The 12379-nt window shown below is 37.8% G+C and overlaps 1 protein-coding gene across 10 annotated transcripts in view; it reads right to left on the minus strand.

Moving 5' to 3' along the window:
• The window catches only part of RGL1 (ral guanine nucleotide dissociation stimulator like 1), a 291840-nt gene that overhangs the window by 74734 nt on the left and 204727 nt on the right, over window positions 1-12379 (minus strand). For all 10 annotated transcript variants that reach the window (XM_003815617.5, XM_003815619.5, XM_014342149.4 and 7 more), the window contains one exon: window positions 5998-6206. In XM_003815617.5, coding sequence (XP_003815665.1) covers window positions 5998-6206 — 209 coding nt within the window. The remainder of the gene's footprint in view (window positions 1-5997; window positions 6207-12379) is intronic.

The raw sequence follows: 12379 nt of genomic DNA on the forward strand, positions 1-12379 counted from the left end.
AAAGAGCTTCCAAGTCAGAAAGGAGTAGGTTTTAATTCTAGCTCTGCTACTTACTGATTGAATGTTTCTGAGCCACAATTTTCTAATCTGTAAACATAGGGGTAAAAATAAGTGAACTAAATGAGATGAAGCCTGTGAAAACACATGGCAAGCAAACATGGGAAGAAGAAATAAGTTCAAAGACCTACTGAATTAGTCTCTTCTCTGCACCATAAGCAAGCAAATTTAAGTCAGATAATCTTAAAGCACAGTGTTTACAAATGGCTCCAACCTTTAAAAACCCCGAATGTCCTCCACTGGGAGAATTCATTTGAAATTAAGGGAGTAATTCAGACTATTACTCAGTGCTTTCCACAGTGTGACCTGAGTGCCATCAGCTTGGCAAAGGTTTCTGGAGACCTAGTTAACCCCTACTCTGGTTCTTGTTGGCATTCTGCTTACTTTTTTTTTCTTTTAGACAGGGTCTCGCTTTGTTACCCAGGCTGGATTGCAGTGGCACAATCTCAGCTCACTGCAACCTCCGCTTCCCAGGCTCAAGTTATCCTCCTGCCTCACCCTCCCTAGGGCTACAGGCATGCACCACCACGCCCAGCTAACTTTTGTATTTTTAGTAGAGATGGGGTTTTGCCTTGTTGGCCAGGCTGGTCTCAAACTCCTGGCCTCAAGTGAACCGCCCACCTCGGCCTCTCAAAGTGCTGGGATTACAAGCATGAGCCACTGCACTCAGCTCATTCTGCTTAATTCTGATATTAGAGTGCATAACACAGAAAGAGAGAATGTTCAAGAAATGGCCCAAAAGGGAGCTACTGTGACAGCTATCTGAAGAAAACTCTAGATACTTGTGCCAACATTTCATGGCTCTCACTGAAGGTCACTAATTAAAGTAGGTTTCTCCCTACATTTGAGGTTGGGCATATTCAGTAGTATCTAACACCCTTATGTTTAAAACGGTATGGTGGAGAGAACAGATGATTTTTTTTGAGACCAAGTCTTACTGTGTCGCCCAGGCTGGTGCAATTTCAGCTCACTGCAACTTCTGCCTCCCAGGTTCAAGCGATTCTCCCGCCTCAGCCTCCCGAGTAGCTAGGACTACAGATGCCTGCCACCATACCAGCTAATTTTTATATTTTTAGTAGGGACGGGGTTTCACCATGTTGGCCAGGTTGGTCTCAAACTCCTGACCTCAGGTGATCCACCTGCCTCAGCCTCCCAAAGTGCTGGGATTAAAGATGTGAGCCACCACGCCTGGCCAGATTTTTAACTGAGTGAGTGTATGTTTGAAGTTAGATAAAAGAAAATCTCAAAGCCCCAACACAAACTGCTGGCCCAGAATTCAAGAACTTTCTCTTGGGTTAAAAGTAGGCCAATGTGGACTCTGAGCCATGTTGAGAAGCACAGGAAACAGGGGTCCTTGGGAAATGATCACCCCAAGTAAGGGGTAAAGCAAACACATGGAATTAGCTATACGTGAATTCAAACCACTGTCTATTGGCCAATCACAAAAGGCTCATATTATAGCAGAATAAAAAACTGTCAAAAGATAAAAAATAAATCCCAGAAAGCAAATAGTTCCATATGAGAAAACCCACATTATTAGAAGTCTTAAGGGAAATCAAAGCTTGACATCAAATAAGCTTCTCCGGTGGGAAATAAATACTGCAGTATCTGTCTTCAATCTATTCTTGACTGATTATTGTATGATTAGCACATGCTGTAATAGCTTCTCAGTGTTAATTTCACAACAGATAAGCAAACTACTATTAAGAAACCAAAAGAAATTATTTTTAAAATTATGTCAGAGACCCATAAACAAGTCTACCACAATCTACTGACAAAATAATATTTCAAATGCTCATCTTCAGAATAGGCAAGTTTATACAACATAATTGCTTCCTCTTAATTATAGACATTAAAAGTCTCAACAACAAATTTAAGAACCCACTGTTTCACAGAATGTGCATTTTGGTTAAATTTAATCAAGACTGAAGCCTGGCTCAAGATCTAAGTGTGAGTAGGAAATGAAGCAAGGAAGAAATACTCATGTTGAGGTTTGTACTTATTTGAACAAATCCCAATTTCTGCAGAATAATCTAAATAAATGAGATTTATTTCTCTGAACTTCTATATCCTGTTTCATCTGCAGAACATGTTAGAACTTCATCTAATACCATCTCAAGCAGTTATCTACTTGTTTCAGAAATGCAAGCCTTAATATGTTATCTTTTGCAGTAAAATATTAAGTACTGAGGGGTGGATCCAGGTCTTATGGATATGTAATTTGAAGCCATATGTAATCTGAGGGATCCTCTCAAAGAAAAAGAATACAAAATCATGAATATAAAATTATGCAGAGGGCATTCCAAGTGAGTGCCCCTGGAGGTTAAGTACCAGTGGCTTCATAGTAAATCTACCTCTAAACTATCTCAAGGCATGAAACAAGTCTCATATTTCTGAGTTCCATCTGCATGGTGTCTTGCAGAAGCTGGGTATTGTGTAGGCATTGAGTACTTGTCAATTCCATTCATTTCAGAAGCAAGCAAAGGATCTGTTTATGAGATTAAATTCAAGGCCAAGTCTTGGCCCATCCAAATGGTACAAAATAAATCCTAACTCTCCAGTTATATCTTACATGACAGCTTGAATTAAATGCAGTTTGATTCATTTTCAGTGTTAGTCAGTCATCCAGTTAGTGTTTTAAAAAGCAAAAATATCTATCCTCTATAATAGAACAAAGAAAAGATTTAAAAAATATCAAAAGCTGGATGTACATGAGTCATAGACTAAACACTCCAGTTCCTGTGTGTATATGTTCTCTATTTAGGATGAACAGCTGGAATTTACGTGCACTCCTTTATTGACTGTGGACATCTGTGGCCTATTATCAATAGTCACCCCATAAATAGAAGAGGTTACCAATTCCAAAGTAAACTTGTAGGAGTTTTTTTAACGTTTTGAACAGTCAATTCATACTGCCTGCCAACAGCATACTGCATTTTTTTATAAACATGAAATACCAAAAAGATAAAATTCATATAATTTTTCAATTTCTACTTACAGGTATGATCTATTACATAAGATCCTGCCTATATAAAGAAATGCCTCACCAATCCAAGTTTATATTCCAGGCCTATTTTGTCAAGCACTGCTATGAAAAAAGCTACAGAACTTCCTATCTGTGCTGCAGCTCAAAGTATCATAACCAGATCAATGTATGACAAAGAACAGACATTTTGTGAGTATTCTTGAAGATTAACATATTAATAACCATTGATCCAAATAATCTTACTCTATATGCATCTTACGAGTAAACTACTTTGAGAGAAAACCCACTATTGTCAATAACCTTACTTATATTGGAATATAACTTGATTATTAAAGGTATTTCTTAAGACTAATAGATATGACTACACAAAAAATGTTAATGTCATTATAAAAAATTTTAATAAATAACTTTTAAAACGAATGGAAAAATTAGGAAAATATTTCTAACATATGATAAGCAACAAACTAATTCCCTTAATATGCAGAGTTATAATTAGATAATCAATAATTGGATGAAAAGAGTCCAAAAGAAAAATAGGCAAAAGGATATGAAAAGGCAGTTCACAGAAAAGAAAACACAAACAGCCAATAAGAATTTTAAAAGATGCTAAACCTCACTCATAAATGTAAGAAGCACAAATTCAAAAACAACAAGCTATCATTTGTCAGTGGTCAGGTCATGGCAAAGACAGTTTCAAAAGTAGAGAGAAAATATCCACAGTTGGCAAGAGTGTGGGGAAAATGAGGAAACAGGCATTCCCGTTTTCTGTGGACAGGAATGTCATTGGTGCAATCTGGCAGTTATCTTTCAAATCTTTAAATGCTGATATACTTTGACCCATTAGTGACTCTTCTATGACATTATCCTATAGAATTCTCAACCAACTATTCCAAAGATATATATTCAAAAATGCTCCTTGCAGTACTGTTTACAAAGTTTAAAAAACAAATTTGCTGGGCGCAGCAGCTCACAAGTCTAATCCCAGCACTTTGGGAGGCTGAGGCGGCAGGTCATGAGGTCAAGAGATCGAGATCATCCTGGCCAACATGGTAAAGCCCTGTCTTTACTAAAAATACAAAAATTAGCTGGGTGTGGTGGCATGCACCTGTAATCCCAGCTACCCAGGAGGCTGAGGCAGGAGAATTGCTTGAACCCAAGAGGCGGAGGTTGCAGTGAGCCGAGATCACGCCACTGCACTCCAGCCTGGAGACAGAGCGAGATGCCATCTCAACAACTAAAAAAAAAAAATTAAAAACTGGAGAAAACTTAAATGTCCATCCATATAATAACCCATTCAATAAATATTATAAAGCTATTGAAAAGATTATGATAGATTCATCTACACGTGCTGATTTTGAAATAAGAATTACATTTTTTGAGCTTTCAATATGCCAGCCACTGTTCTAAGCCTTTTATATATACTAATTCACTTAATGAGTAAAAAATTTCCAAGATATGCAGATAAGTAAAAATTGAAAATTGGCCAGGTGTGGTGGCATGCACCTGTCATCCTAGCAACTCAGGAGGCTGAGGCTGATCTCTTGAGCCCCGGAGTTTGAGGATGCAGTGAGCTATGATTGTGTGACTGCACTCCAGTCCAGTCTGGACAACAGAACAAGATCCTATCTCTAAAAATAGAAAAAAAAATTTTTTTAATGAAAATTGCAGAACAGACTATGTACTGTGATGCTATCTGTATCATAGGTAAGTATATGTGTCATATGATAAATATATAAACATATCATATATACAACATACAGTACATAAATGTGTGTATATATAGATACATACTTTCTATACACCCAAAAGTGTGGGAAAAATACAAAAGGATGGTTTACAGTGATTTCCTGGGAGGAATGGGATTGGAGCTTGGAGAAAAAAATTTTACTTTTTATTTTTATAATTATCTGGGCTGATGGAACTTTTCACCATATACATGGATTACCTCTATTTTTAAAATGTTAATATGTGTTATTTGCCTAGTTGATGGTCTATTTAATTTTCTTCTTACTACTAATATTTTTAAATCTAATAAATGTTATTTGGGGAAAAGGCAGCAATATGAACAAACTTTAATATTTTGCATATTCTTCCACAGTGTAAGAATTTTTAGCATGAGCACAGATTACTTTCAAAATAAAAAAATTTAGTTAACAAACATCAATACTCAACAAGCCCAACAGAAAGCCGTATCTCATTTCCTTCCTTATGCAGGAAACCTCAGAATATAAGGATTTAGATGAGGATTCTCCTGATTCTAAAACAATTGTTTGGCTGACAGCTTTCTTCCTCCCAGTATCAAGTTGATTTAATGATATTTTCTAAAAGATCAAGTTTAATTCTAAATAAAACAGAAATAAAGAGGAAAATCTAAAGTTTAACAGTGTGTAAATATCAATGTATACTGCTCTATGTAATAAGTAGCTTAAAAATACGGATCAAGGATATTTATGTGCAGATCCTTAAAACAGCCAATACATGCTGACTGTTAATAGTTATCATCATTATCGCATCATCATTGCCACCATTCCTAAGCTGCTTCCTGTGGATCTAAGAATGAGCTCCACACTTCACACATATTAGCACATTTCATCCCCACAACATCCCAGTAAAATTCTTGGTCAACTGATTATTTACTGAATAATATAAAATTATAAAAATATGGAGAAATTTAGGGTGGCAAATAGTAAATCCATAAAGCAACTGAATCTAGATTTAAGGTATCCACTCTCAACTCTTTTATAAATCTTTTAGGAGATATTTTTCCCCAGCAACAGACCATAAGTGGCTCCTGAATGATCTTCTTTTCATTTGTGCCAAAGGTCATCCCTTCCCGTTAATCTTTCCTCACATATCTCTCTCCGAATACCAAGTGCAGGTGATTCAGAACCTCGTGCTCCACTCCATAATCAGCCTACATTTCTTTCAACTCAAAAGCTCCTTTACATTCTTACCTGTCCAGCAGTAGTTCCAGCACTTCTTTAGTGGAGGCAAAGCCTCTGTACGTTGAAAGAAAGATGCTGATATAGGTAAAGTCATTGTCCCCAAAAGCTGTCAGCAGGTTCTCCACAAGCTTCTCCAAGGTGCCAGCTTTTATGGTCCTGATCTTACAGGTTTCATATTGACTGACTGTGTGTCCTGGAGGCAGCTGGTCCCCTTCAACCTGTATAATAAATTAACAATTATCATAAGGAGAAATGACTCCCTAAAGTAAAATTGGAAGCATTGAAATAGTTGAAGGCCATAGCCTGTTATGTTTCCTCTCATTCTTATTTATTTATCCCTTTTGTTACCCAGGCTGGAGAGCAGTGGTGTGATCACAGATCACTGCAGCTTGGAGCTCCTGGGCTCGAGTGATCCTCCTGACTCAGCCTCCCAAGTAGCTGGGACTACAGGCTCAGGCAACCATGCTCTGCTCATTTTTGTATTTTTGTTTTTGGTAGAGATAGTGTCTCGCTATGTTATCCAGACTGGTCTCAAACTCCTGGGTTCAAGCAACCCTCTCGCCTTGGCCTCCCAAAATGCTGGGATTATAGGTGTGAGCCACTGCATGCAGCTTACCCTCACTCTTATTTAATTTCTCTACACGTCATATAAGGCAATGCTCTCTCCTATGAGTTTAGTGTGGTAGGGTGGTGGTCGTGGAGGTATGCGTGTTTCCTACCTTTCTAGAAGTAGAGGTATTACTTCATAATGGTTACATTTGCTTCTACTTACTCCCCTATCAAGAACTAGTTTGCTGATATAATTTTACCAAGCACATTTTTAATGATACCAGGATCAGGTTTAGCAAGCATTCCCTTTGTTTTGTTCCATGGAAAGTTTTCAAACTCATTCTTTTTTTTGAGATGGAGTCTCGCTTTGTCGCCCAGGCTGGAGTGCAGTGATGCGATCTTGGCTCACTGCAACCTCCACCTCCTGGGGTCAAGTAATTCTCCTGCCTCAGCCTCCCGAGTAGCTGGGATTACAGGCACCCATCACCATGCCCGACTAATTTTTGCATTTTTAGTAGAGACAGGTTTTCACCATGTTGGCCAGGCTGGTCTTGAACTCCTGACCTCAGGTGATACGCCCGCCTCAGCCTCCAAAAGTGTTGTGATTACAGGCGTGAGCCACTGCACCTGGACAAACTCATTCTTTTCTGTTGTTGTTGTTGTTGGAGTTTTTTATTCTTTTTTTTTTCTTAAATTATACTTTAAGTGCTGGGATACATATGCAGGTTTGTTACATAGGTATACACATGCCATGGTGGTTTGTGGCACTCATCAACCCATCATCTATATTAGGTATTTTTCCTAAGGCTATCCCTCCCCTAGTCTGTCACCCCACCCCCGACAGGCCCCCATGTGTGACGTTCCCCTCTCTGTGTCCATATGTCCTCATTGTTCAACTCCCACTTATGAGTGAGAACATGCGGTGTTTGGTTTTCTGTTCTTCTGTTAGTTTGCTGAGAATGATGGTTTCCAGCTTCATCCATGTCCCTCCAAAGGACATGAACTCATCCTTTTTTATGGCTGCACAGTATTCCATGGTGTATATGTGCCTCATTTTCTTTATCCAGTCTATCACTGATGGGCATTTGGGTTGGTTCCAAGTCTTTGCTACTGTGAACAGTGCTGCAATAAACACACGTGTGCATGTGTCTTTATAGTAGAATGATTTATAATCCTTTGGGTATATACCCAGTAATGGGATTGTTGGGACAAAGGGTGTTTCTGGTTCTAGATCCTTGAGGAATCGCCACACTGTCTTCCACAATGGTTGAACTATGAGTGAACAGGCAACCTAGAGAATGGGAAAAAATTTTTTGCACACTCATTCCTAAAGACAGCTCCTATGGTGGAGTGCTGGAGCTGAGTCATACTGGTTTTGGAGAGAGGATTGTTAAATTTTAAGAATTTGTGTGAGCCAGTTGACATCATGTTGATAGCTTGAAAAACTGGCCATGGTTGGAGTATATTCTCCGTGGAAATCTATGGAGATGGAATCATGATCTGACTTTCTTCAGTCCACAGACGGCAATGTGCATTTTGATTCAATATCATCAGCAATCAACAGAGCTGACTGAGAAAATGGTTGTACCAAGCACCACTGGGTTAAGCTCTGGGGAGTGATGAAAAGGGTGGGTGGGTGTATGACCCTGCCTTCTGGAAACTTGCAAAGTCTAAAAGAAGACATTTACTCACAAGAAGCAGCTAGCACATGAAAATGAAACTGTAAATGAATATTGGTAGATATAATTGTACCTTGGTAGATATAAACCATAATACATAAAAATTCATTGGTAATAAAATCTTCACAGCTTAAAATTTGAGTATAAGGGAAGAGAATTAAAATGAAGAAAAATATTGGTGTGCCTTACATTCTGCAGTAAATCTGTGCCTAACAAATTATACAGAGATGCAATTTTGAAAGTTGAACTCATCCTTCATAGGCACTAAGGAAACTGCTCTAAAGAGAGGAGGTCTATTTCTAAAGCAAAAATAATCCTAAGTGATGCGAACAATCGCCAGGCGGTTTATCTGAATCGCAAGTTGAATTGTTTTATGTCAGATTTCCTAAATTGAAATAGTCACATGTGAAAATTAAAGAAGAGACACAAAGAAGAAAGAAGTGGATCTCTAATGATGATATTGTGCTTACTAAGTAGCATGTTTGCTTTTCCTTCACCTGGCCTGTCAGAAATCAAACTACTGGAAGGAAACTAACAGATGGATTGCTTTCAGAAAGACCAGAGTGGTGGCAACTGCTTTCAGAAGGGGGTTAGAATAGCTTAATGTCATCATGTCAAACCGCTAACAGGAATTAAAATTAAGACTCCAGCTTATGTGGTAGATGGCTTTATCTCTTTATTTAATTTCTGAAAGTTTTCTAGGGAGAGGGATCTGGTTCAGGCAAAATAGCAAACGTTTCTTTAGGCCTCTTAAGACTGTTGACTCAGATCAGGGTCTAATAGCTGTTCTTTATCACTCTATATGTAGTTTTAGAACAAACCTTGTAGTACCCATCTGTTCCCCAGAAGTTCCAATTAACTTTATCAGAAACAATAAGTGAAAAAGATATATGGTTTAGAATTCTACATGTTATTAATTATTTGGTTCACTGTTGCTTGAAGCGTGTGCCGTAAAACACTAGTTCCAAAAAAAACTCCTATGGTCAAGTTTGGGAACTATAGAGTTCAACAAAGTCAATGATATCTCTTTACTGCAGAATTTCTCATATGCCAACGGTGTTAATCAACTCCAAGAGAGGGGTATGGTATGCAGCATTTCCAGATGGATTTCTCTTTAGTCTCAGAGCATCTTGCAGAACTTCAGAATGCACATACTTTGAAAAATTTTGGCTTATTAAATTACTGTAATGCATTTAAAACTTAACTCATATTTACCACTTTTCATTTAAAAAAAGAAAAATCAAAACATTATAAAATATAATGTTAATTTTTATTTTCAAATGTGTATTCCTTTGATCTCTTTATTAATACAAAAATGTAAGGATGTTTTGTGTTTTGTACCTTGTCACTTCAAAAGACCTGGCCAAAATAATTGTCAGCCTGCATGATATTCAAAAGTAGCAGTTAGAAAATATACTTCAGGATGGGAGCGGTGGCTCACGCCTGTAATCCCAGCACTTCGGGAGACCAAGGTGGGTAGATCACCTGAGGTCAGGAGTTCAAGAACAGCCTGGCCAACATAGTGAAACCCCATCTCTACTAAAAATACAAAATCAGCCACGTGTAATGTGCGTGCCTGTAGTCTCAGCTACTCAGGAAGCTGAGGCAGGAGAATCACTTGAACCCAGGAACGGAGGTTGCAGTGGGCTGGAGATTGTGCCACTGCACTCCAGCCTGGGCAACAGAGCAAGACTCCATCTCAAAAGCAAACAAACAAAAAAAAACATGAAAATATACTTCAATGTTAAATATTAACAACAATAAAAGGAATGGCTTCTCAGTGGTTAGGGATAGTCAAACTCTGATTTAAATCAAGCTTCCTTGCCTTGTGATAATATCAGTGTTCCCTTACCAAACAATGTTGAAATTTGATGATTCTTATTTTATTTACAATGGAAACTCTACTTTAATTCTAAATCCTTCTTATCAAAAGTGATGATTATTTAAAAGAACTATTTTTTCACTGAGTATTGACGTGTCCCAAAATTCAAACACAGAGAAAAATGCTTGTCAAAGGACCTGATGAAGTGGGTCCCATTTCCTGCCAGAAAGCAAAGATTTGGCAGAAAGCCAGGGTTCTCCCTTGGGAATGGAATTATGTTTCTCATTAACCCAGCCCCTCTCTTTCAGTACTTTCCTACTCGGAAAAAATTTCAATATGCATACATGATTCCCGTAAGTCCCTTTAACAGTATTTGTTCCTCAGGGTTTGCATCTGTGCATTAGGAAGAACCACATATGACCTAACAGAAGACTAATAAAATATTTTGAAAATTTAGATTTAAAAAATAATTTTCAAAGTGAACATCAATGACAATATCATAAAATAAGTATAGAATTGCTCTTGTGCCTACAATCATTCTCACAAAAAATAACAATGCATGTTAAGTTATCAGAGAATTTGCTTAATGTCATTTTCTGTAGATCTGCTAAATATCCTAATATCTGCTTATTATGGCAGGGGAAAGATCTGATGACTTCTAATTTGCCAACATTCAAATAGAGTACATTTCTTATGAAACAAAAACTTAAAATGATCTGCTTACCACTGAAATTATTTTGAAATGAAACTGTACAGAGGGGAAACACAAAAAATACTCTGCCATATGACCCGACAAGAGAAGCTAAAATGTTAAAAGTTTCATTTTTGCAAGAAAAGATTCAATAGGTCTGTAAGTGTTTTAAGAGACTTTAGGACCTGTTTTTGCTTATATTATCTTAGTAACTTTGAATTAAAGTTTAAGACGAAAGGGGTGGAACCCTTGTCAGACAAGTGCTTAATAACCCAGACTTAGAAAGCAAGACACGGAGGCCTGAGCCTGTCCTGTGGGTTAGCACGCTAACAGGAAACAGCTCAATCTGGATTTAATCATAGACCGTCGCTTTACTGACAAGATCATGGTACTGAGACCACAAAAATGTTTCATGTTTGTTTTTTTGGTTGATCTTTGTGCCTTTAGAATCCAGCTTTCTCTAAGAGAACATGTCTGAGTCCTATGGGGTAAATATCTAAAACTGTGCCCAAGTGTCCTACCAGGTAATTTCCATAATTATCGATTTTGGCATGAGACGGAGAGGAAAAAGGGCATGTGAGAGATGAAAGATGCCATATTTCAATTCCGTTTCCAGTCATGGAAAAATAAACTCTTTCACCTTCTAAAACATAAACTGTTAACCAGTTGGGTGTTTCTAATTTGAAAAAAAAAAAAGTCCCTTCAATCAAAATAATAATTCAGTCATCTGATAGTTTAACAGGGAACGTGTTAAGCAAACAACCTCATTAGAATGGAGACAGTATGGAGTCCTCCACACCATGATCACTCTTCAGTATATCAGTTCTCAGGCATCTTGGCCTGAGCAGCAAAGTAAATAGTGAGTACTATTCCAGCTGTTAACTCCCTCCAAAAATCTAAAACCCACACCCAATCCCTACATTCATCCCCAAACACCAAAAGTAAGTTTTATGCTTCCTTTTCATATGCCCTACAACCACTATCCAGCAACAACAAACCACCACAATACAGGCTGAGGATCTTTTATCTCAAATTCTTGGGACTGAAAGTGGTTTGGATTTCAGAATTTTTCAGATTTTGAAATATTCCCACTATACTTACCATTCAAGTATCCCCATTCTGAAAATCCAAACTGCAAAACACTGCAATAAGCATGGATGTTGGAGCACTTTGAATTTCAGTTTTAAGATTAAGGATACTCCACCTGTATAGGAAAACCCACAAGCTGACTCACAAATAAGCTCTGCTCATCTCTCCATATTACTCAACTGCATAAATTTCTTTGCCATGCAACAAAATTTGCATCATTCTCTCAGCAGAAATCATGTATGTAATGACACCCAGCAGAACCTGACAAGGCCAAAACACCTGAGTACTACAGTGACTATTTACACACAGTACACTCAGAGATGTTAAGGTAAAGTCTAGAAAATACTTTAGGGCCCATGATGTCTAGCTCAACATGAGCTTCTGCCTTGTGTGAACTTTTATTAGGTTGGTGCAAAGGTGATTATGGCTTTTGCCATTAAAAATAGTGGCAAACTTAACAAAACTTAAACCAAAACTTGTCACAATCACCTTTGTGCTAACCTAATATTGGGTGCGAAGTCACTTTTTTGCTAGGTTAGGGTTGACAGATAAATTACAGGA

Source organism: Pan paniscus, chromosome 1 (assembly GCF_029289425.2).
Source record: "Pan paniscus chromosome 1, NHGRI_mPanPan1-v2.0_pri, whole genome shotgun sequence".
NCBI classification, from domain to species: Eukaryota; Metazoa; Chordata; class Mammalia; order Primates; family Hominidae; genus Pan; species Pan paniscus.